The sequence below is a fragment of the Ammodytes marinus genome (genome assembly GCF_949987685.1).
Source record: "Ammodytes marinus genome assembly, chromosome: 13".
Classification (NCBI taxonomy): Eukaryota; Metazoa; Chordata; class Actinopteri; order Uranoscopiformes; family Ammodytidae; genus Ammodytes; species Ammodytes marinus.
In genome coordinates, this window is record NC_137217.1 from 16,391,377 (window position 1) to 16,417,813 (window position 26,437).

The following is a 26,437-nucleotide window of genomic DNA, read 5'->3' on the forward strand; positions in this document are numbered from 1 at the left end:
GTATTTAAATATTTTACCTTGACGTCTGATCTCTCATCCTCCTCCTCTTCCAGGAGGTCGCTGTGTTCTGTGCGCGATGTCCCAGGAGACTCGCTGCTGTTTGGGGCCTGAGGGAATCCGACAAAAAATATGTTTTTGTAGAATTAATAGGATGAACAAGACCTCACTTGAATAAAAAAAAAATAGATAAATAAACAAACACCTGAGTATAACATGACATTGTCAGTCAACAAATAAATTACCATGGGCTCTTTAACATCCTCCTCATCATCATTGCCACGTGTAGCGTTGTGATCACTGTGAACAATCTGAACTCTGATGTCACTCTTGGAGAGACGAGTGCACCGTTTACCTGCGGGGATTGAAACAAATTGACATCAGCAGGCAGACATTTTTATTCAAACACAGAATTAAACTGCACCGAAAAATTTAACAAAAGACTGAAATCGGTTCGATGTTAGGAATTGGCTTTTGACCCTCTTGCCCATTATACTGACCGTTGAGCTCACCTTTGCCAGTGTGCCTGCAGCAGAGGGAGACCAGGGTGATGACACAGATGAGCAGGACACAGCCTCCGCCCACTGCTCCGCCGACAATGATCAGCATAGGCAGCGCTTCTGTGAGAAGAACAGTGATAGAAGGGGGTGGGGGTAGATGGTTGTCAAGAGAAGGGGAAAGGGATGAGATGAGAGACAGTCAGTGTCAGCCCCCTACAACTTGCAGATCAGAGCAAAAGAAAAGAAAGAGATCCATTCATTTGTCTTGCTAATCCCAGAAACGTCAGTGCTTATATAAATGTATTTGCAGTAGAGCCCTGTCCCAGCTCACAGCTAGCGTGTACTCTCGTGGGCAATCCGACAACCCGCAGCCTGGCTATTGTCTCTAATCTCTCTGAAAGAAGGGTAACAAGGCCTGACATGCAATGAAGCAACAGACAGTAATCTAATTAGAGATTCCAGGAGATACCGCTGCCCATTCCTCTGGGGACCCCACTCTTGCTACGTTGATGTAAATTACCGGAGAGGGCCTTATTTTTGGTGTCTGCTACTGCAACAAAGGATTTCCTACCAGCATCCGTGTGGCAGCACTATAGCGCCTTTCTTTAAGATCACTTAACTCACTCCAGCCTAAGATGCAGAACTTGGCACGAGACCGACAGTGATAGAGAATATGAGTCCAAGCGCAAACACATGTGGCTTCCTCTAATTGACTTTTGTCCCCAATCAATATCTATGTTATGGGGCAAACATATTCATTAAAAGGAAACCATCGGCTGATTAAATCATATCGATTAGGGTAGTATAATTAAGATAAGCACAAGCAACGGGACAATCCGGCTGGGCCCCTTTCACAGCAAGAGATTGAGAGCATAACCAAAAGAGAGAGAGAGAGAGAGAGAGAGAGAGAGAGAGAGAGAGAGAGAGAAAGAGAGAGAGAGAGAGAGAGAGAGAGCTTTCCAGTCAGTGTATGTGTACCTTGCTCCTTCAGTGTGACCAGGGCGGTGCCCGTGCCGAAGCGGTTCCAAGCGGTGCAGTTGTAGCGCAGCTGGAAGTCCTGTGCCAGAGTCTCCGACAGCACCAGCGTAGACAGCACACCGTGGTCGCTGGTTACTGTCTGCACTGAGTAATGGCCGGATGAACCAGAGGACAGGCTCACCTCTCCAAAGGTCCACACCTGTAGAGAGAGGAACAAGAGAATACAGACAACAGAGGGACTTTTAGTCACAGTTCTTCTCTGTAAAGAATTCTAGAAAAGAAGAGGCGCGGCATGGCTGTTTATCCTCAGATCCCTTGCCTGCCTGCCTGCCTGCCTGCCACTGACCAGAATACCAGTTTCTCCCCTTGCTGTTCTGCTTTCTCTCATTCTGACCTCTATAAGATGTGTGCCTGCCACAGCTCACAGGGCTCATGTATTAAGCTGCCTCCCACGTCTGCCCTGCAGGTGAGGCCTAAGGAGGGTTAGGTATATAGCATGCTCTATGAAATGAGGCTGTGTCTCAAACGCAGGGGCCAAAGCAGGGCACCTGTCTCTCACTCCTCCTCACACCCTAATTACCATCTCTCCAGTCAAGGTACTTTCAGGAGTTCAACGGAGGTCAGTTGAGTGATGCCTCTCTCGGGCCGCTAATTGAATGCGGTTTGGCCAGAGAAGCCTGTCTCCCACGGTTCCCCCTAAGACGACTATGCCGCCAGTCAATGTGCGTATGTGCAACTACAGTTTGAGAATGATGTGTTCATTGGGGTGGTCTGAAGGTGTGAAAGTGAGGTCGGGGGTAAATCTACACTGAGTGATCCTTTCTCCACATGGGCGTGGCTAGGCTAGGAAGAAATTTGGAGTGAAGTAAATAGCGGCGCACAACACAAATAAAAAGGGCTCACTCACAATCTTATCAGGCGGGGGGCTGCTTCCCACCCGGCACTCCAGCTTGCCCTTGGAGTGTTTGACAGCATGCTGCGTGGCGTCCGCTGTGATGATAGGCGGGCCTGGTGTGAAGAAGAAAGACAGACAGAGAGAGAGCAGAGCAGAGAATTGGGAAAAAAAGAAAAAGAACGTTTGTTAATTAATCAATACCAAATTGTCAGATGAGATCATTGAATAAGTCCAAACTTCACTAGTAGCAAAACCTGTACATTCTGAAAAGAAGCCCACTCACCATTTACAGTCAGAGTGACCTCTCTTTCTGACACTCCGATGCGGGGTACGATGGCCTTGCAGGTGTATGTTCCAGCATCCTCCTGGGTAACACCCTTCAGTTGCAAGGTGTTACCATTACTGAGCACCTATAGTGAGAAATCCAAGAGAGACAAGTGAGAAGGATGTGTTAGAGAGAGTGGACGAGCGAGAAAGAGCCAGCAGGCGATGGTGGGGAGGGGAAGAGAAAAAAAGGCACATACACAATGGACACCGGGACCTTTATCAGTGGCTCACTCCATTGTGGAGGCAGCGCCGAGGTGGGCTTGACCATTGTAACGAATGCTAGCGCTTTGATTTAATTTCATTGTGAAGAGCTTTAATCACAGCATTAAGTACTCCAGCCACCGCTGAGCGACCGTGCTGCCGGGGAGATTGTTGTAATTAAACAACGGGGACGGATACGGTGCATAGCATGGTGTGAGTGGGCCCTAGCCCTTTGGAGCCGCTACACTCACTCACTCCTTAGCTCATTGATCCTGTCATTCCATCAAGCTGTGATTAATCCATTTACCCCCACTCCAACCTCTCCTCCCCTCCCTTTATCCCGCACTCTCTATCCCCCCACCCCACCCTTGCTCCGTCCAATTTTTTATTTCAACACACTTATGGAGTAACCCAATTAATCCATTACTCGTGGCTGTGTGAGGGGGACAGTGGCAAGTGGGCAGATTAGAAAAATGCCTTGCACAGTTTTTCCTCCTAAGGGGAGCTGAGGGCGTTCACTCTCCGAAATGACAGCATCGCACGGCATTCTTTACCGGTGGTGTTTTTCTCAAGCCTCAGCCTCAGCAATGATATTAGTTGCCAGGAGAGAAGCTCCTATGGGATGTTCCCCCACACACCCACCACTGATGGTGTGCAAGCTGAAACACTTTTACCAGGATGATGTAAAGTGAAGGGTGGAAACGTCCCATTTGTTCCACCGATGAAATTTACTTAAAGGAAATGGATACTCAAGTGCAGTCAGGCCCTTTTAATGTCTAAAAAGAGGGCAGAGACGCTGCTCTTAAAGGTTGCACGCGGCCAGGCAGTTGTTGTTATTCTGTTAGTTTCAACCACACCTCGGTGCACTGGTCGACTGACTGACTGACTGACTGATCGATTGATTGAGTTAGAGACCCACGACAGCACATTATGTGCCCTGATGATGCTTGTATGAATCTTTCAGTGGACAGACAGTTTTCTGCCAGAGGCTTTAGCCCTTGGGGAGCGTGGAGAGAGAGAGAGAGAGAGAGAGAGAGAGAGAGAGAGAGAGAGAGAGAGAGAGAGTAGGTGTTGAGAACTCGGACTGAGAAAAAAATAAATGTGTGTGGGGGGAAAAGTGTGAGGGATTCATGCCTCAAGGCCATGTGTGAATGTTTCTCTCAGGAGGGGGTTGGTGTTGAGGGGTGGGATTTGAAACCACACCTTTGCCATCAAAATAAAGTGGCGACTACACTTGATGTGTTTGTTGCCCTTACCACGCTGGAGCCCTGCTTGGTCCAGGCCAGGGTCAGAGGAGGGTTTCCAGTCCACGCGCAAGTAAAGGCTGCATCCATCTCGGTATCCACCGTCATCGGCTTTGGCTCCGACAGCAGTCTGGGGCCAACTATACGATGAAAGCAACACAAGACAGCTTGGTTACAATCAATAGTCGATTGCTTTCACGGGGAAAAAAGAAGAAAAGCCTAGAGAGAAATCTCGGTAGAATGTTTAGCCTAATGTTAAACTCACATTGGACATCGACCAGAGTGCTGACATTGGTGCTGCCCACAGAGTTGGACACCTCGCAGGAGACGGGGTCTGTGAAGTAAGAGTAGTCGACCGTCACCTCCAGGCTGTCCCCGTTTGCTTCAGACATAGGCACTCCTCCTTTAGACCACCTGGGAGGGATGAATAATCACATTTTACAGTCGCATTAGTTCAGGAAGAGTACTTAGCCGTGCGTATCAAAGTGGCTATTAGCTGATTCATGGCTTGTGCCAGTCATAATCAAACACTGCCAATCAAGCAGCCCGCGTTTAACCCAGCGGATCTAAGAAAGACATGCATGCTTGTGTTCTGCTTTTCTGGATGGAATCTTTACTGTGGTACTGTATCGTCATCTTTTTTTCTTTTCTTTTTATTATAGCTATATATATATATATATTTTTTTTTTTTGCTGCATGCCTGTCTATATGGTGGCAAGCTCTGAATTTCTGAGTTTATTAGATTAAAGCAAAGGATGGATACCTGTATCCAGTGATTTCGGGATTAGCCGAAGCAGAGCAGATGAAGAGAACCTTGGCTCCCTCAGTCACAGTCTGAGGCTGGACTGATAGTGTCACTGAAGGAGGGTCTGTGAGAAAGAAAACATGTTCTGTTACTGACACGGAAAAACAATTCTTTGGGATTTGAAATCTTATTGATATTTAAACAGTGCTTTAAGGAGTAAAATTTGCTTCATGGGTTATACCGTAGAAAGCATGTTCTCTGCAACAATGTATTGTGATATTCAGGCGAATCTTTATACAAAGGCTAATGCCGTGACACTCACGCTGGACATTGATAGTGACGGATGTCTGTCGTCCAGCAGGGGCGGCTGGGTTAAGAACCCTGCAGGTGTAGGTGCGTCCAGAGTCGCTATCCTCAGGAATGATTGGAAGCATGCTGACAGCTGACTCCCTCTTTCCATCCTCCAACAGTGTCTGTGGAATAACAAAATGCATAGTAACTGTTAGAACAATGGAGTAGAAACGGAAGCTCAGCTCAGTGTTGCCCATTGCCCAAGTCACTTGCCATTTCTCACCACTTTGGAATATCTCTATGACACTGCAGCAGGTCTTATTTTTTCATGTGTGATGCATTAAAATTGCCATCCCCCGTTCTTTGGCATGGCAGTTAAATCATATATTTTATGATGCAGTAGGGGATATTGTGCTGTTCCCACATTTCTGAGAGTGTTCCCCGTCAGCGCTCGTTGTTTGTCATCATCTTTTAAATCTATTTACTGCTCACAGAAATCAATACGCCTAAGTGAGGAAAGGTGTAGATTCTGAGGATATGGCTCACTGCTCTCTTACTTTTCCCCTCTCTTCCTCATGCACACGAGCGCAAAAATAAAAACTGTGATGGCCAGGGCGCCTGTGTGTCTGTTTTTTTTCAGGGGTGACAGTATAGGGAGGAAGAGGTGTTGCACAAATTTGAAAAAAAGAGCAAGGGCAAGCTGAGCCTTTTCCCTGGACTGCCAATGGACGCAGGCTTCCACTTCCTTATCCAGACACACAAAAAGCATTTTGATGCTAGATCAAATCACAGATGTCCCTTCTTTTACCACGTTTTTCTCTCTAATCCCCCTAGTCTCACTTCCTAATATTGTAAATTCCCTGTTTTTTTCACAAAGCATTTTCACTAGATCTCTCTATATTCTTTTTTCACCCTGTATTCCTCTTTTCCTCTCCATTTCTCTCCTCTCCTCTCCCTCCTCCCACCTCAGATGCTCATCCCTCCCTTCCCACTGCGGGCTCTCCCCTCCTTTAAATGTGGCGTTTAGCGGCATTTAGCGTGGTCAGGGAGCATGAAAAATGTGACACTTTCCCAGCCGTGGCCGGCTTACGCTCCGGCGCATCCCCCCATTGTGTTTCTGCATTGTTGTGGGTGATTTCTCCTCAGCAGAAACTCCACTGTATGAAACACTCATGCCTGTCTGAGCTTTGGCATGCTCCAGTTATGCTGTAGTGTCGCTGCATTAGCGAGCACAGGGGGGTGGAGGGTTTTTTAGGGAGTGGGAGTGTGTGTGTGTGTGTGTGTGTGTGTGTGTGTGTGTGTGTGTGTGTGTGTGTGTGTGTGTGCGTGTGTGTGTGTGTGTGTGTGTGCGGGGAGGGGGGTCAGGCATGAGTGAAAATGGGAGGGGGACTGCAGAAAAAGAGTGAGTGAACAAATCGTGCGAGAGAGTAGGATGGCGCTACAACAAAAAAAACTGCAAGAGCATGGAATAAAGATGAGAAAAAAAAGAGGAGCATTATGCCCTAAGAGAAAATATTTCTACATTGAATAGCTTAAGGAATTTATTTATGCCCACTGTTGTGTTTTGTAATATTGTGTAGGTGTTAAAGTTATTAAATGATAATGCCAGGCGATAGATCTGCTGCTCTCGCTGACTGTATACCTTGGAATAAATTGCGTTCTCCATGACCTCCCCATCTCTGTACCAGGTGATCTCAGCAGCAGGTTTGGCTCCTGAGGCTTTGCAGGTGAGGTTGTGCGCTGTGTGGGCCTTGAGACGAACCACGGGTCCACCTTCCACCACAGGGTCTGAAGGAGGAACTGTAAAAAAAAACAAAAAAAAAACAATCACACAATTCAATACAAAAAAGAAAAACTCATTATAGCTCCGGGCCTGTACAGAGTTACAAAGAAGTCATACTGATATATTGAGTGTTGCTGTTGCTCTTAGCTCAGCATCAATATATATCGCAACAGCCAAAGAGGCAAACACTATCTTATGATTATAGCTGTGTCTGTTTAACAAGGTGTCATTTTCAGACATGGGGAAACAAACACAGGGAACAGTTGTCATTTGGTACCAAAAAAAACAAAACTCAACCTTATTTATTTCCTTTCTGGGGAACTAGCGTTATTACTCTAGAGTCTATTTGCTCTTACTGTTGCAGAGTGATGTTTTCAACCGAATTGCTTATTTGTTCATTTATTTGCATGGTTTCGCACGCGCCACTGGCAAGCCAAGCGTGCCAACCCCTGATGAAGGCGTCTTTCTCCCCAACCAATAACAGAAGGCGTAAACATGGGGGTTTGTGCTGGCCTTTTCTCGCTCCCAACACGAACCAATTTCACTGTGTGTATCTGAATTGTCAGAGGTCCTTCCGCCGCCGCAGCACGGACACTAATGGAATCCGAGTGCTAGGTGATTTTAATTTCCATGCCGATTCCCCTGACTGCACTCCCGCCCGTTGACTCTTTTGACTGCAGGATTGCTTTGGTCTCATCTGGCCACATTGATTTAAACATACACACACACACACACACACACACGCACAGGCATGTTGTGCACACGCACACGCACACACAAACACACACAGAAAAAGCCCCCTTACTCTTTTTAGCGCTCCTTATGTCCCCACATAAGCATACGCAGCAGGTTCCTGATCGGTGCACCTGAATTCATTTGTATGTTTATAAAATTCATAAAATGCTCCCGCTTCATGCGCCTATAGGTCATTCAGAGTGCATTTAATGATTTAATGTAGAAAAACTGTTTTAGCAACTTTGTTTTGCTGGCATCGTTATGGCTGTGTGTGGGCATGTAATGACCAAACCGCTTTGGGGCAGCTCGGTGCTAGTTTGACAGCGACACTACACACCATATAATGGGGTTCTGATGAACACAGGTGAGCTCTCTGAGTCTATTCATTTAGTTGAAATGTTCCTACATATTCTTGTGATCCATAATCTGCTTGCCTTTCCATGGCAACCCTTTTGTCGCTCGTCACCCTGCCTCAATGAACACCTCTGTGGTAACAGAAAAGATTCAAGGGCACCAGTGACTTTACACCTCTCTCTCTGTGTAATACTCGCTTGTAGGTGAATACAGGGACAATTGACAGGACCAATTAACAGAGTGATATTCCTCTGCATGCCACCAGATGCCAGCAGTGCTTTGCCGATTCCAATTCCCACAAGACTTGGCCCTCCTCCTCCTCCTCACCACCCGTCCCTCTCTCCCACTCCACTTCTTAATGTCTGTGTGGAGAAGTACATCACTCACATCATGTTAATGTAAAAAAACGCCTTGCGGTTGACAAATGTTGTGGCTCACTGTAAAATGTGCTAACTGTGCAGACCCTGACTTTCAGACCGACTGCGCAAGTCATTTGCGACTGCAGCAGCAATCAAATTATCTCAGATGTCCACACAGTCTTGATTACTGCTATAAGAGCAGAGAGTTTTCCCTTTTCTTCTTTTTTTTTTTACCGAATCTCTTGGCTGAGCCTTTGCTTGGTTTTAAATTCTACTTTCAGGACAGTAAACTAGATTTACAATGGGTGGCTTTCTTTGAGTGAGGATATTAAGGACTCATAGGAGATTGCTTAACAAATGGAAAATCACCTGAATAGTGTTTTGTTTGTATTTTTGTATATGTCTAGGATAGGTTGGGTTTTGAATGTGGTTATGTTTTGTGTATTGTGCTTCAATATTTGGCCACATGTGTTTTGCGATGAAGACACCCCCCTGCAGGCCCTGTCACTAGGGCCAGCTGTGAGCAGATCATGCGTGAGCTGTGTATCTTACCTAGTACAGTGAGCTTGGCACGGTGGGAGCGCAGGCCCGCCTGTGTAGCCTGACACTCATACACCGCGTCATCCACCAAGTCTGCCGAATCGATCAGCAAGCTGTGTTCGCCTGATAGCGGGTCGCCCATTAAGGAATAGCGCGTCCACCCTGCGTGAAGCCGGCACAGAGAATAGAGAGTCAGAGACAAACAAACCAAGCGACAACAACAACAAACACATAATGAAAGGTGGACTATAAAATTAACAGACTTGTGCCATCAACAAAGGAGTAGGGAAACGTGGCAAGGCTAGGCAAGCCATGAATTAAAAGCAAAGCAGCATCTCCTAAACTGGGCCGGTCATGCATTGGGCCGTTGTGTTAGCAGAGCAGCGTGAAGGCTGGGAATTCAACACGTGGTGAGAGTATACGGACTGCATGCTGCTGCAAGAGGAGACTGTCCTTTAAAAGACAGACACAATAAAGATGGGGTGGCTAAGGTCAAGAGCAAGCCTCTCCACTCTCTCTCTATCCGCCACATATTTAAATGTCAGCGCATAGCAAAAGCCAATTGATTATCTACCTTCTTACAAGACCTTAAAATACTGAAGCAACAAATTAAAGCTTGTGTGTGTAGCAGCACAGTGGCTGACCTGTTTGCGGCACATTGTTCTCTTTAAACATATTTTTTTGTAAAACTCCAACGTTTGACAGAGGGACACTTTAATGCCCACATTATGTTTCTAATGAGACCTGGCATTGATCGCGGTGAGGCCGACAGAGACAGAGGGACACGCACAGAAAGTTGTAGAGAAAAGGAGAGGGGTATGAGACAGCCAGATATAAAGAAGACAGTGATAGTACCTGGTAGGTCTCTTTCGCCGCCCAGTGCCAAGCCATCTTTGGTCCATTGAACCATTCCCCGATAACCCACAATTACACAGGGTAGATTCACCGACTGGCCAGACACAACCACTTGGTCTTGGGGCTGCTGGGAAAAGTAGGCTGCTTGGGTGGCTGCTGATGGGAGAACATAGAGCAAAAAGCACAAAGTGAATATAACATCTCTTGGAATTCACACTTTGTATTAATGCAACAGATGGGCAAATAAGACTGATATTCACACAATGTCCATCAAAAACAAAAAGGTACACCGAATACTGCTAATGGCATTCCCGTGAATGTAATGGCAGTAGGCTACGTTTCTGCAGTGCTAGCAGGGGTGTATACACGAGAACGGTGGAATTTTGCACTGTAAGGGGTGTGAAAAAAGCAGGCATGAAAGAGAGCAGAATCCCATGAACCGGTCAGCTCTCCTTTTTTTTAAACATGCTGAAAGAATGGACAAGGCATGGCATTTGTGAACATGTTTTTTTCTACAAATGTGGCTCCGAAGAGAAAGAGTCAGCTGCGCCTCATAACTTATTTAACTCTTTTTCCAAGACCATATGGTTATACACTCGCTGACATGAAGCAAACTCACTTCTGGGGAGAAAAACCTGCCACTCTTTCAGTATGCTTTTTGTAAAAATGGATGTTAAACAATCAAAACTCCATTAAAGTTCCCGGAGGACCCATCCGTTTGAGCCTGCTGTAAGTCAGCGGAGACACCTGCCGCCGTTCCGCCGCTGTGTTTAAGTATGGCACACACGGTCTCACCGGATTGGCTGGCCCGCCTTCACACACATGAGACAGAGACACAGCGTGAATGTGGGATCCACGTTTTCCAACTGTTTGTGCCACTATGTTTAAGATGGAGTATTACAAACCCTACTGGCAGGGGGAAGATGGCAGCACTCCAGAGTAACTAATCCACAGGGGGAAGGTAGGTGGAGGCAGTTGGTTGGTTATCTAAGTGGAGTGTCTGTGTGCGTCGGGAAGAGGACTTAAAAAAAACTCCCTCATTCTTTCTTTTCTTTGTTGCTCAATGGAGAATGGAAGGGAAAGGGGGACAGGGGAAGATAAAAAGGGTTCTATTCAGGCAGTGCTAAGCCCCCCCTGAACTGCTTCTCTTGGTGGGAGCGCTTAAACAGACAGGGTTGCCCCCCCCCCCCCTCCCAGTAAAAAAAGCTGCTGAAAGGAGGGCAACATACGGCGGCCAGAGACGCGCTATTGTCCCCTTGTCCCTCTCTTTTAATAGGCCTCTTCATTTCCAATCAATCCTGCTAAATGCAAGTTTAATAGCTTTTCAATAGCAGCTTTCCCCCCCAGAGGGTAGCTGGGATTTTCTCTCTCGCTCTCACCCCTTTTCTCTTTTTTTCCCCATCTCCGCCCCCGCTCTATAGTTTTTTCTTTCTTTTTTGAATAGGGGGCTTCCAAGGTTTGTTGGCAGAGTTTATTCCGCACTCAATTATCCACTTCATCTCAGGGTGCACCGTGGACTGAACCCTGCCCCCCCCCCCTCCTCCTGCTTCACCCGGCAGCACAATTAAAGCCGCCAAACACTGAGGTCATCAGAAACGTGAGTTTACCACGTCTCAGAGTTCTTCTCAACAACTGCCTCAAAACCCCTTTATTTTCACATGCGCCCCACTTCTCCCTCACCCTCCATCTGGGCCATAATAGATGCTAATAGATAGTCCAGCAGAAAAAAAACAAAGATCAGAGAACAATGGGTGTTAGCTCAGCTGTAATAACGTCTCCCATTGCATAATTCTAAAGTGTTGGAAAGGCGTATTGAGCTGTGGATGCAAACAGGTAGGCTGTATGTGTGTCACGCACTGTGGATCAAAAGAGGCCTATTTGAGAGCGTCAATGAGAAGTGAAACGTCTTCTAGCTCAGGCTATTAGGCATTTAGTGGAGGCTGGCATTTTCCCATACCTTCAGAAAATTCTGTTTTTACAGTCTGCCTGCCTGTCCCTAATGTTCTGCCTTTATGAGCAATGGAGCGCTTCTTTTTTCATATGCCCCCCTCCCTTTTTCGCAGAGCGAGTTGGGGATTTTTCCTCTTTGTACTCGCAGCAGTTCAAACATTGATTGCAATTAAGTATCTGGCCCAGAGTATCTAAAGGTTTACAATGGGTAATAATTCACTTCATTGGTTGATTGTTCAGATGGATTACATGCATTGAATTGTTTCTCTTTACCTCACCCACATACAATTTCTCACGCTCGCATATGGCAATTAACGCCACGCGCGCTCACACATAAAAATGCAGGAGCACAGATATATGGTACAAGCGTATGTGCTGTAGCGAATGTCTTCACACCGTATGAGTGATTCATTGCTCTCTCAAGATCCCTTATTGAAAATGCTCAACAGAACATCTCGACTGGCTAATGACTCATGCCAGATTCCTTTAATTCCTCCTTGCCGAATTAGACAATTCTTTGACGGTGTATTAGCAGCTTAATTACATGAATACATTTCTAGCTGGGAGAGAGGGAGGAACAGAACCATACAAAGAGACAGTGGAGGAGAGGCAGCCAGAAAAAAGTAGGGAGCTGAGGCTGTGAAGAGGCTTGTTCTTGGTGTGCTGCAGTGTCACTTACACCATGTTTGTTGTCTTGAATGTATGTATGCAGATAAATACTGTATGTACCGTGTAGATTAGTTGGACCACATGCAGTGTGCTTATTGTTACTTTAAAAGGCAGTTAAAATTGAGATTTACATGTCCCTATGACAAAAAATCCAACATTCACTCTTGTTCTTACCTTTACTGAGTGTGTGTATGCGCTTGTATGAGTGTGTGTGTGTGTGTGTGTGTCTGTGTGTGTGTGTGTGTGTGTGTGTGTGTGTGTGTCTGTGTGTGTGTGTGTGTGTGTGTGTGTTTGTGTGTGTTTGTGTGTGTATATATGCGTTCTGTGCTTTTCCATCCCCCAGTAACAAGGTCAAAACACATTTAGCCTGTTACTTTTTAATCCGGATTTCTCAAAATGGAATATCATTTTACGCCGATGGATGCATGGAGCTAAGTTTATGTGTGAATATTTCTGCCCGGTTCTGTGAGCTAAGCGTGTGTGTGTGTGTGTTTGTTTTAATCTAAAATTTGCCATTGATGTTTAAGTCCGTGTGTGTGTGTGAATGTGTGTGTGTGTGTGTGTGAATGTGTGTATGTGTGTGCATCTGAATGTGTGAATGTGTGTGGAGGGTGGGGCAGTCCTAATAGGGAAAGCAACTTGTCAGGCACTGGAGGGCACATTTAGCACTTACTTTGACAGTGACTTTGCTGCTTTCATCACATGGTCGGAGTTAAGTGCATAACACCCTCTTCGACTTGGACACAACCTATTAAAGAGCTTTGCGTTGACCCTGGCACTGCTCTCTCTCTCTCTCTCTCTCTCTCTCTCTCTCTCTCTCTCTCTCTCTCTCTCTCTCATCTGAACTGATGTGGATTCATTCACTTCGGGACGGATCAGGAAGAGATGGACAGATGTCAGCAATGATCTGTCCACCACTGGACATCTGCCTTGATAGAATTAGTTTGAACCAGTTTGTGTGTGTGTGTGTGTGTGTGTGTGTGTGTGTGTGTGTGTGTGTGTGTGTGTGTGTGTGTGTGTGTGTGTGTGTGTGTGTGTGTGTGTGTGTGTGTGTAATGTATATGGAGAATTTGAATGTGCAAGTGCCGGCAATGATACTAAAGACTGAGAAAGATAATAGCACTGCCAGATGACCTTTAGATCAAATGTGGATGTAACACACACAGTACACTGCACTTATTATCAAGCCACCACAGTCATAATCTGCTATGCCATTTTGGTAATCTGGCGAAATAACAAACATGCAAAAAAAAAAAAAATGTAACCAAGCATTCAAAAAAAATAAAAATAAAATCAGTCTCTTGTTTGCAACAGCTCAAGCGATGCACTTTGTCCATTTCCCTGTGTGTTTACAATGACACTCAACTGCAAATGTTCATTCACTCTAAAAGGCTCCAAGCTGAGAGTCTCTATTTTAGTCCTGATTTTATTCCATGTCCTCATTCCCATCCTGTTCAAAGAGTGCAACATCAAGTCCTGTGGGGTCTATAAATACAAGTGCTCTCGACTTGACTGGACAATTTGTTCTGTGCAGTAATAATTCAAAATGTTAAAAAATAGCGCCCGATATCTACTTGCATTTCTGCCCCGGTGGTGGAGGCAGAAAACCTGCGCCCAGCTGGTGTGTGAGTCCTCCACAATAAGAGCCGGAGAGGAGGAAAAGCAGACACACAGAAAAGAAAGCAGAAGAAAAAAACGCAGCACAAAACAAGGCAATTGGCAAAAAAAGTGTCATGCTTGGAATAAACAACCCCTTTCCCCAAATGCCATCCATTGTGCCTTGTCTAGATAAGGCTTCTAAATCGGTCTGGAAAATGCAAGCTCCATTTCTCTCTGTATGGAATTATTATCCCTTTGTTTTGAGTCAATCTCTTTTGTCTTCCACTCCTTGTGTGTGTGTGTGTGTGTGTATACATAAGCAAACAGTAGTGCTAAGGTAGCGGAACCTAAAAGAGTATCTCCCAATGGGGGACCCTGCACCCATCTCATGTATGTTCTGGCTACTAAGCTCATTAAAATATAACTCCCAACAAAACTTCTAAGGGCTCTAAAGGGGCTAACAACAACTACCACCCACCAACCAATGCAGTATGGCACCAACACATGCACTACTACATGCGTGAGAACCTCTGTGTTTTTCTTTGACTTGGACTGTGGCAAACAGCTTCGGCTTGTGCCCCACTCTGCAGATGGCCTCCTCTCTCACACCTTAATGCGCGCCGGCCTCTCTCGAAATCCTTTCTCCCCCACGTTGCATTCCAGCCGCACTCCCACCCAGCCTCACTATCTTTCCTCCCATTCTGTGTTTTTTTGTGCCCAAATTGCAGTCTAACAGCTTTTTAAGAGCTGTTTTGCTGGAGTTTAATCCTCCTAGCCTCCCATTCCAGCCTTTATTCCATTGTGAAAATCTTGGCTCAGACCTAGAACCCTTTTTGGAGAGTGCGCCCGCTCATCCGCCCAGGCCCCCCCTGCTTCTCTGCTGATACCCAGACCCAGGGCATTCTCTCTTCCATTCCTGAATCCCTCCACAATCCAGCCCCATCCTCTCATTCCTCTGTTTATCACTCGTTCGCCCACTGTCAGTGAACCGTGATCCCTGAAATCAAAGCAGCCCCCCCTCAAGAGTTATATAAGGTGTTACTAATTGTTGATTTGCTTTCTCCACGGCTCTTTCTGCCATCACTCCACTTTCTCCAGACTCTGTGTCAGCTGTCATCCCTTGCGAGCCTCTCCATTGCACTTTCTCTCCCCATCTCTTTCCCTCTTCCTCCTCTGTATCCCCTGTCCTTCTTTTTTTTTTTTTTTTTTTTTTTACCTCTTGCTCTGTGCATCCCCTGGTGTGAAAATCACAGGGGTTTGTGTCAGCTTGTCAACACAACACTCAAGAAAGCAGGGTAGTGGGAAGTACAGCAAGAAAAAAGGGAGAAAAAAAAACTCTACTACATGTTTGAAAGACCGGAAAAACTGAGAAAAAGGTAAAAATGGAAAAGTGGGCTCCTGTCAGCATCCAATTGCAAAGGAGCAGGGCATGAGAGGGGATTGATGGAACGCTGTAATCAGTCTGTCTGCAAGGCTGTCACCACAAGGTTTTTCTCTGCTGGAATAGGGGCACTGCTCACATCGGGGCAGCGGCAAGGCTGATCGCATGGGCGAGCAGTGGCAGAGTGTCTCCCCAGGTACCTGCTACAGCAGACGCAATGAATAGAGTAATAGAGTGGTATGCATACAAGGAGAAGGGGGGCGGGGGGCTGGGTGGGTGGCGTGGGGAGACAAGAGTCCTGATGTGACATAGTCAGTGTGTGAGTGGATGTGAATGGTTCACCCAGCCACTGTGCTGCAGTGCCCATGAAATATGCCTTAAATACACTCATTCTTATACTGTCTTCTCCCACTTGCGACAATAACATACGCACAACACACACACACACACACACACACACACACACACACACACACACACACACACACACAGATGCACGCTCACTGTCACAGTCCCATATCTTTAGGGTTTTTTCTAGTGGGCAGAAGCATCTCTCCGAGTATAATTTCAGCACAGCTTTTTAAAACAGCTCCCACCCCCCCACTCTGAAGCCAAGAGCCAAAGAGCTGAGCACTGACTCCATGTAGACAGATAGCAAGTGACTGGCTGGCTGGCTGGCAGGAGGACAGGAAATAAAAAGCCATATAAAAAAAGAGAGAAAAGGGGAGGGAGTCGGTGGTGGCGGTATGAAATTGTCTGTACACATCAGCCAGCCATGTTGACAAGATGTTGATTGAGCTAGTCTTGTCATTTTGTGTCATTCCTGCTTACCCCCTGGTGTTCCTTCTGCAAGACAGCTGCTGGCTGGATCTGTGTCACAGTTCCAGCCCTCTTCTGTCCCTACTCTCTCTCTCTGTCTCTCCCTCGCCTTTTCTTTCTGTGCCTGTATCCCAATTTCCGACTCTGGCTCCCTCCCCCCTCAGTTCACCAGTGTTTGGATGGATGGGCTTTCAGTATAATTTACGGTGCTTTTAAATCATTAACTTCTTGTGCTGTTTGCAAAAGCCCTGGTTTAGTGTGTGTGCATAACAGCTGACATGGTGGATGGAGCAGCAATGGGGTGCAACATGTGACGGAATGGCCTCTCAGAGATGGGAGAAGAATCTATTTTGGCTTTTAAATGTCAAACTCTTCATTCGCTGCCGCAGCCATGATGACAAGCAAATGAAACAAATAAATAAAAGGTTTAAAAGAAAAACAATCCAAAAATAAAGAGCTCATGTTAAAATTGCCTCCCATCTCTTGCTTTTTCTAAAAAGCGCTGGAAAGGAAAACAAAGGAATTCTCTACATAGATTCTGTACTGGAACTCTGGGCCTAATGCCCTGGGGTGTCAATTAATTTAGTCTAGGGATTTGCGGCCTACTCTTCCTAATTGAGCCCATTGGAGACCCCCTTGGCTCTTCAAGATAGGAAGTAGTGCGTTTCATAATTAATACTTTTTTTCCCCTTTATTATTATTATTTTTTAATGAGGGTGGTAATGTTGTAAATGTACGCATCTCATTAGATTAAAAGGGCCATCTACGCTATTGTTCTCCTCTGTAGTGTTCGCTGCTGTTGAGATGAATAAGAGAGACAACCTCATTCAGAAGCAGCAATGGCACATTGAAATCAGAGCTGTGCTTTTGTGTGTGTTTGAATGTAAAACAGAGCTAGCTCAACGAGAGTCTCATTAGTGTTGCCTAATATGTGTACTTTTTAAAGCTTAGAGGTTAATGCCCGACTTGCCTCCATTTCACTGGAGCTCTCTTTAATTTGATGCATAATTCTTTTTTTGTCTGCAGCTCCTTAAGAGAAATGGGCTGAGCTGTGTCGTGAACTCTCTGCATCTGACGCGGACACAAGGGTATACTAAAACACCTCCGATTAAACCTGTTTGAAAGCGTTTTCACTTTTCATTTTCACTTGCAGTCCGCATTACAGAAGGCATTTCTGAACTATCCTATCTAACCATCGCTCTGTCCAGAGAACATAACTCATGGCGATTAAACAAATTACCTCCTCTCCCCGGAGAGCCAGGGATCCAGTGGAAACAATAAGTGTGTGATTCACAACGCTGCCACCTCTCTGTTCTTACAAACTGCCTTCAAATTGCCATTTATTAATCAATGTTCGCGGTTAGTCTGTGACCAGAATTCCTGTTCCCTTTTCATCTAGAGGTGGAGACAAGGCAAGTTTTAATTTAACGTCACACTTTTATGCTGTTCATCAGATTGCCTGTTACTTGAATCAAACCTTTCAAATTAGTGATGACTAAGAGCTTCTGGGAGGACACAAGAAAGGGAAAGGAAAAAAAATGTTACCTGCCGACCTCAATACATCCTGCTTTGTGTTGAGAAAAAGAAGGAAAGGGGGGAAACTCATTTCCTGAAACTCCTTTTCTTAAGCGCTGATTAGTAATAGGAGCATAATTAGAGTGAAATGTGAAGTCAGGGTTTTTTCAGATTGTGCCGCTTCCTCTAGAAAAATCAGGCCATGATTAATGAATAAATGATTAATGAATTAATGAGCGAACTAATTAATCAATTAATTATTAAGCAAGCACTCTGAACAAGAAACGGGTAGGATGACGGTGAACAGTGGGTATAAGAGATGGTTAGGTTGTGTGCTAGAGAAAAAAGGATTTAGGGTAATCTGCCTGTTTGTTCTGTCAGTTTGTTTTGTCTTCCTGTTACAGGGGAGGCTGGGGAAGGAGGTGGATGGGAGGAGATGGCAGGCTCAGCCCTCAATTTGAGCTTATAGTGTAAGAGAGCACTAACCTCAAAATGCTGCATTTGCAAGTTCCCCCATATATCTTGATGTAAGGTCTTTAGGTTACGCAGCAGTGAAGCCTGCCATAACATTTGCCAACTGCAGTGGTGATGTTTGCAGTGGGCTATAAAAGGCCACGCGACCCACAGTAAACAAATCTGAAAAGGCTCAAAGTGAGGCAAAGTTCCCTTCTTCTAAGCAGTCATCTCTCCTCCCCCCTGTCTTTAACTAGGACACACCATCAATCTTTGATAATGTGCCATGTGGGTCTCTCCTGTGTGACCACGCTGATGAGAGATCACAGCAGGGATTGATGTATGAAACGCAGGCTCCGAATGTAACTGTGATATACTGGACCGTTTCAAGTCAAGTTTGACCTTTTTTTCCCGGATATTAATCGCTGCAGTGAAAGAATGTATGTGTGATATATCCCTCCCCCTGGAGCTCCACACACTTTATTCTTTGGCATGGGCTCATTCCATACCTTTAACTTGCCAGAGGTGGGGGGGGGGGGGGGGGTTCATATCTGACTAAAGTCCCCTGAACAACAGGATATGGGACAACACATATTATTTTATAAGCAGATGGGTTTATTGTTTCCATTAAAATGCAGCATTACTCTATAAAGCTGCATTTTTTCTCTCCCCTTGGCACCCGGAAACACATCCTCAAAGCGAGCACATGAGAGAAGGGATCTTTCATCCCTGCATATCTTTCCTGGTGTTTACTGCTGGCCTTATTAACAGTTTTGAGTGACGGAGGCAGAGTGTGCTGGGGGAATCTCAGGGGGCTTTGATGGAGGCAAGCAAAGCACTGGAGCTGCAGCAAGCTGAGGGGCAAGATCATGCTTACATTTATCTGCTCAAAGAGCTTTGTAAAGTTCTTTGTTTATGCACGCTTTTCCTTAACACCCCTTTTACTTCTCTGTATCTTTTACTCTATTGTTGTTTTCTTTCTAACTGCCACTGGCTGGACTAGTGCTGCATTCTGTCCTAATCATACCATGGCATTGCAGATTTCCTCCGAGTCAACTGGGTGTGAATAGGTCTTTGTCATGCTGGGTGGGTTTGTTCATTGACTGTGAAACCGTGGACATATGGTGGCAGTGTGTTGGGATGTATCAAGGCCTAGAATGCCGTGGGTTGGGCTCTTGACCCTTGCCTGACCTTTAACACCTTACAGGCTGCCCCAAAAGTCTGTGGCTTGATGAACTTAAACACTTCATTGTGGAGTCTGTTTTTTGGGGTGTGTTTTCTTTGGGATTTTACTCTGGATGAAGAATGTATGGTTTGTACTATAGGGGCAGATGTCTGTTGCCAAAACAAGGAGCAGGTGCCTTTTCTTGGTCTGCAGTGACACACACACACACAGATTGACACACACATCGGCAGTAACAAAGTGTTAAGAAAGCAATGCCGGACGGTTAAAGTGGCTGTATCTTGGATGGCCAGACTTGAACAAAGAAATCTCCTTTTGTCCTGGTGCGACAAGACTGTTAATTAAGTGTCTAACAGGAACGTCTCAAGCTTCAGCTGTGGTGACACTGCCACCCAAACAGAACCATATTATACAAGGAAATAAGTTCAGCCGCCATGCACATGGCTGCTCATACTACGCAGGAAACTAAAGCTAACTTTGAACCTTTCCAAACACATCGTCTGTCTGCAAAACAAGACTTTCTGTGCAGGTCACATCTACTGAGGGGCCTCAGGTTTTGGGCTCTGATAAACAAGTGGAGCGTTACATGCTCTTAAGCCCATCTGGTGAGATGATCGATCATTAGACAGAGTGTGGAGATAACTCCCTCAGCTTGCCTGCTGGCAAAGCGCTGATCCCATATCACCCTCGCAGGATACGGTATGAATCACAGAACGTTGAGATCGATTCATATAGATTGTGCCACTTGATTACAAATGAAAAAAAAAAGAATCCCATTTGGCTTAGCCACTCAAATGCCTCGGAGTCTGGCTGTGTTCGTGTGAAGGCGTGGGTGTGTGCAGCGTGTGCATCTAAAAATAAGAGCTTTTTTTAATACTCTTTGACTGATTTCTGATATGTCTTGAGCCTACACAATCTGTCCTATACCTTCATGCATTTACTTTAGCTCGGTCCATCCTGATCTCAAATCTCTTTCTTGAGAGTCGTCTTTTAAATCTTAATTAAAACAGACTCCGAAACCCCCTCTACCCTCCCAGGGGCTGTCTGAAAGCAGCTTAGAACAATCAAGAGGACGGATTAGAAGTGAGAAGAAAAGAAGAGGAGAGGAGAGGAAAAGGGAAGGGAGGGGAGGGGGAAAAACAACAACGAGAATTGAACAGCAAAGAAAAATATTGAGAGGAGAGAGAGAGTGAGAGAGAGAAATGACCCCTTTTCTTCATCCCTCCAGATCCTCTCTCTCTCTCTCTCTCTCTCTCTCTCTCTCTCTCTCTCTCTCTGTCTCTCTCTCTCTGGAGTCTTAGCCTGACCTATTGACTTTCAGCTTCTCGGCAGATTAGGCAGCGAATGGAGCCTCTGCAAAGGGTAAACAAACTGGAGGAACAATGACCAACAGGCGGCAACCTTATTGGATTCTAATTAACTGCCAGGAGAGATGGCTAGGGGCATGTTAAGTGCTGTGGGACCCAAGTTAGAGCCCCTAGAATTTAAGTACCACCACATAGCCGCATCACTGACACTCCCCTCCTTTCCTTTAGATTGTGTCCTGTCTTCCTTTATCTTCCTCTATGTGTCTCCATATCACCACTACTCTCCTCTCTTTCAATCTACTCGCTCGCTGTTTTCACATAAGGCCCATGAGAATAGCAAACAGAGGCTTTTTGAAGCGCTCCTCCGAGAGATATTTGCCATCCCTCTTTCCTGGGCCACATCTCCTCCTGTCTTCAACCCCTCCCCCCCCTTTTTTAACAAGGTGGAACGGGGCTCATCCCCCTAGAGGTAGCTGTTTCAGCGATAAAGTTAAAACAGGCTGCAAAATTGGGAGAGATTATTTGATATTGAACAGATCGCATTATCTGGCGTGAGGGAGAGGGGATGAATACTTTTTGTTGCATCAACCCCATAGAGGTACACTACTGGAAGGAGTGGGTGAAGAGCTGAACCTCTGTGGTCACATATGTGAAATAACGACCAGTGCGTTTTTTTTACTGCTATACCAATTAACCGGGATGCTAATTTGAGTGTGAGTTCCAGCAGGTCTCCCATATGTGTGAACTTTCTCACTGCTGCAGTGTGGGTCCTCTGTGTGGTTGAGTGGTCCCCTCACGTCCAACCAACTCTCAATGGTGCTTTGGTGGTCTCCTTGGTCCCACGCATGTAACTACAAGGACTAATTAGACCGCTCTCATTAATGTGTTAGTGTGTGTGTGTGTGTGTGTGTGAGAGAGAGAGGGCGCACGGGCCACTGTGGATTTAGGGCAACACAGAAGGGAAGAAAAAAAAGCAATGCCCTGCTGTAGAGACAGGCCATCGTCAGCTCAGCGGGCGTCAAAAGCAATTCATTAATAAGTGTGAAAAAACACACAAGCACACACTCTCACACCTGTGTATAGTGGACATTGGTACGTGCAAATACACATACCAATCTTATGGGCATTCCGTGAACCCGTTTGCTCGTTAACACATTACCAGGGATCAAAGAGGCAAAGCCCAGAAGACAGATAGGACCAGAGGACTCATTATTTGTTGAGGAAAATTACAGGCCAGTGTTATGTTTGTCCTTGGGCAAACTTGGCAGCAAAGGGGTCTAATCCGTTTCAGAAGAACGGAAGCATCTCTCCCCTCGTCACCATCATGTGAGAGTCTTTGAAATCCTCGGAGCATTTTTTCTTTTTTTTCTTCTTTTTTAAATCAAAGCTGGGGAGGAAATGAATCGGAGCTTCAGTTGAGATCCAAGCCTGGAGGTATAAAAGGGATCCACATGACCACTGTCCATTTCCACACCATTACAGCAACAGTCATGGCTGAAATAGGTTGAATCGAGCCATTGATTTCTCTCATGCACCCTCGCTTTCACCCAACAAACTAGTCTGTGCCAGTTCTGAGATACACCGAGTTCTTTTTTAACCAAACATCACATGCTCAAAGGGCTGCTCGCACAAAACCTCAACCTCAGCCCACAAAAGAGAACGTGCGCGCGCACACACACACACACACACACACTCACACACACACACACACACACACACACACACACACACACACACACACACACACACACCCACCCACCCACCTCCACACACACACACACACACACACACACACACACACACACACACAATATGGCCCCAGCTTTGAGTTCCTGGGGAGTTAAACAAAGGACTGAGTTTAAATTGGCTTTTAAAGAACTCCCTGGCACAATCAGGGAGTTGACTTGGGCCACTATATAGTGGTGTCAGAGGACTGTTTAGAGAGAAAAGAAGGATAGTTAGGACGAGCTCTATGGTGCAGTGAATGGTTAATCTGAAGTGTGACGGCTCAAGAGCTTCTGTCAACCGGGCTTCAATGAGCCTCCAATCGGGCTGCCGACTGCCCCTCAATCTTTGGTCAGCTGTTTTAACTTGCTCCTGATTGAGTGGCTTCATTAAGTGCCTATTTATCTTCCACTTTATCATTGCCCTGAAAGACCGGTGACATGCTCAACACACCCACGCACCGCCTACACACACACACACACACACACACACACACACACACACACCAAACCTGAGTAGATGCACACAACTGCATTAGCACACACACGCCGAACATCACACATCACAACACAACACACAACATCCACTAGAGCTGAGTGCATGGTTCTTTTCAGTTAGTTGAAAAACATCCCAAAATCTCTTCTTTTCTTAAAGAGGACCTATTATACTACTTTTCTGGTCTTAATTTCTTGTTTTACACTGCTATAGAGCAACCTGACACGAATCACATCACAAAAAACTATGTAGATTTTCGGGAAGCTCTTTCTCTTATTTTGGCGATCCAGCACGTCCTGTCAACACTTGAGTGTGTGTGCTTCGGCAATCTCCGCTCCCTCCGCCTGTGCATCGGCCATCTCCGCTACCCTCCCCCCCCTCCTGCAAACCCCACTCCGTTGTGATTGGTTACCTTCCTTCCGGAACACTTTCAGTGACGGGAAGCGCGAGCATGGACCTATAAGGGCGCGAGGCAGACGCGAACAGGGAAGTGACAGCATTACCATACATGGAAACATCCGCGTGGTCACGTCACAAATTTTTATGCGACGTCACAAATTATGAAAGGGTAGACCGCTTTGAAGACGTGACTTCTCGACTGGCTAGAATAGTGTTTAGTGCTCTGCACAGACACCCCAGACGGTCAGCAGGGAATACGTCGAAATGCATGTAAGTCATTATTTGATAATTTAGTATGGTTAAGCATGACTATGAATCATCATAACAACGTTTATAGGTCATACAAGTCAAAAAGCATCATAGGTCCTCTTTAAGGTTGTGGTTTTAGCAAACTTTCAACTTGTCATTCTCGTCTTATACACCACAGACCGAACTCCCAGCTTTTTTACTACTTCAGAAAACGTCACCAGATCTTTCCAGAAAAAAAGACCGCCCCCCAGGCCCTGTAGCCTATGTGATGCCTTCCGAGGGTTAGGCATGTGGCTGACTGTGTTGAAGTGAAATGGCGCCGGGGAAAAAAAACATCAGGCCAGGTCAAAACATAACCCCACAGACAGACAGACAGAGACCCTCCCCAAACAAGCCACAGCTTTCTGTAGCCACTCTCTGCCTTTGATCTGTAGATGCCGAAATGAGATCTGATCTCCTCTTTTCCTCTGTACACATTTTGCCCCCTTGCCTCTTTTCTTGACGACATCCCCTTGTACTTATATCTCTCTCTTTCTCCCTCACACTGGGCAGGTGTATTAAATGAGGTGACTATTCCGGCAGCATCGGGGGCCACACTTTCAAAGTGCAGCCTGTGAAGAGAGCTTTTCGCTCCTTCCCTTCTTATCTTTTATCCGTTTCCATCGCCCCCATATCCTTTTCCTCTCCCTTTATCCCACTCCATCCCCTCTTACTCCTTTTTAGAAATGTTCCCTTGCACTAAAGTGAATGTGAAACAGAGAGAGGGCCCATCCATGCCTCTCATCTATTTGAATTCACGTACACCCTCCCTGTCTATCTCCCTTATGTGCCTCTCTCCCCGCAGCCTATTGTCTATTTAGCTATACGTCTAATTATGCTGTCTCACTTATGTAATTAGTGCAAAAATAAATGGCTTGCTATAGCTTTGCCCCCCCCCCTCACCCTTCCCGTTGCAGGCTCTAAGAAAAACAAATTATGGAGAACAATAGGTACAAATGGCTTCTGCACCAAACCACATGATGGATGCAGCCTGGCTTTCCCTGCGACTCATCCCTTTCCCTTTTCCCTTTCCCCGCTTACTCTCTTTACTCTCCCTCCCTTCTCCATTATCTCCAGCTCTATACGTCTCTGTTTGGAAACAGGGGAGAGGACTTGAGCACTCTCTCTCTCTCTCTCTCTCTCTCTCTCTCTCTCTCTCTCTCTCTCTCTGCCCCAACTACCCTATCATTGTATTGCTGTATCATCTGTCTTCCCTTCTTGGCACTGACACTATATTCACACTGACTTCATATTAGGCAAGGTCCCCTCTTTTTCTATACTTTTCTCCCTTCTTTCTCTCCGCTCCACTCCCTCTTTCCCTTTCCTCCTGCTGTTGTCTCCACTGGCACACTCTCTCTCCTCCTCTATCCCCCAGAGCATTCTATACACCACGACTGCAAAAAGCAAACGCCTGGGACTTTCTAAAGCAAACAGCCAAGCATCCTGTGCCGTATAGCCCCATCTGTGGATAGTCTGAGCGGGGGAACAATCAGTCCCTCTTCTCCTCCTCTGCCTCGTTCTCTCTCTCTCTCTTCGGCCCCCTTGGGATCCACACAGCAGCAGCAGGATGCCTCGGTGAGACGGGTGCAATGTGCTGGAACAATGGTTGGGCTGCTTCCTCCTGGAGAGGTGTTAGGTTCACCTCAGCCAGCTTGATAAGCACTTAGCCATGTGTTTCTTGCCCTTATTGCTGCAGGTTCACAGGAATGTGGCAGAAGCCGAAAAGCCCCCCCCCCCCCCCCCACACACACACACTATAAGCCTTCCTTTACCTCACCCAAGTGCACCCCCTTTCTACATATCCATGTTCGCACTCTGACACACACACACAACCTCATGCACGCACACAGCCTCCCGTTCTGCATGTCCAAGTGTACACCTGAGATCGAACGTGTAGCCCGGGGTGTTGAAATATCAGCTTTCTTATTAATCCCCCTCAGACTTGCAGTCCGTTACACCTTTGTTGTTTTTCACCTCTGCCCATACTGGAAGAAAAAACAGCAGGTTTTGGTTTACAACAAAAACAAGCATATCCATTACCTGAAATGCTAGGCTCCTGGCAGTAAATCCCTGTGACCCCTCCTGCCTTTCTTCTCTTCTCTTTTCTTTTTCACTCCCTCCCTCCCCCTATTCTCACACTGAGCTCATTGCTGTCTGTCTTGCATGGGCTTTCTTTGGCCAAACAGGCCGGCAGGCGAGAGAGCGAGAGAGAGAGAGAGGATGGAGGGAGAGAGAGAGAGGGAGAGACATCTCAACCTACTGGATCAACCGCCACCCACCTCAACCCGCCCACGCGCTTCACCGTTCCCCATGTCCCCACACGGCTCAATAACATTAACATGTTTTGCCATGGAGGGAGCCACAGCTAAAAGCTCAATCGATAACGCTTTGACTGACACCCTTCACTCCATGCTAAATTGGCTGCCTCCTTTCGCAGACCTCCCATGGCAAATGTTCTCAACCCTGTGTCCGAAATGGAAAAATGGAAATAAAAGACATCGCTACACTTAGTCCAACCCTTCAACCCAGCCTCCTACAACTACACAGAGCACTCTTTTTTTATTGTGCAGATGGAAGAAGAGATTGAAGAACACATCCAACCCACTATTTTAGTTAATGGTTGAGTCACTAACAATATTAGCCCTGTAGTTCCAGGCAGTGTGAACCGACAGGAAGGAGAGATGAAAAGAAAAAGGAAGTGGGTGGGGGCTGAACCTTCAAGAAACAAGTAGTACTTAGTCCCATAAGGGGTATGCACTGCTTCCATAACTGATACAGTAGGCATCAGGCATGGCAATCTCTTAATTCCTTGAATGTGTTTCTAACCCTTGCTTAAGGAGATGACATATC

General features: G+C 46.1%; 1 protein-coding gene across 2 annotated transcripts in view; it reads right to left on the reverse strand.

Annotated features, from left to right (window-relative positions):
- kirrel3l (kirre like nephrin family adhesion molecule 3, like) overlaps window positions 1-26,437 on the reverse strand; it is a 34,399-nt gene that overhangs the window by 2,299 nt on the left and 5,663 nt on the right. Inside the window, exons 2-14 of one of the 2 annotated variants that reach the window (XM_080039060.1) lie at window positions 9,805-9,960; window positions 8,962-9,111; window positions 6,821-6,978; window positions 5,210-5,360; window positions 4,906-5,011; window positions 4,408-4,556; window positions 4,155-4,282; window positions 2,654-2,780; window positions 2,383-2,483; window positions 1,476-1,674; window positions 510-617; window positions 243-352; window positions 18-107 (exon numbers count right to left, since the gene is read on the reverse strand). In XM_080039060.1, the coding sequence (XP_079895186.1) occupies window positions 18-107; window positions 243-352; window positions 510-617; window positions 1,476-1,674; window positions 2,383-2,483; window positions 2,654-2,780; window positions 4,155-4,282; window positions 4,408-4,556; window positions 4,906-5,011; window positions 5,210-5,360; window positions 6,821-6,978; window positions 8,962-9,111; window positions 9,805-9,960 (1,733 nt within the window). Of the gene's footprint in view, window positions 1-17; window positions 108-242; window positions 353-497; window positions 618-1,475; window positions 1,675-2,382; window positions 2,484-2,653; window positions 2,781-4,154; window positions 4,283-4,407; window positions 4,557-4,905; window positions 5,012-5,209; window positions 5,361-6,820; window positions 6,979-8,961; window positions 9,112-9,804; window positions 9,961-26,437 lie in introns of both variants that reach the window. The other variant, XM_080039059.1, reaches the window with a different exon arrangement.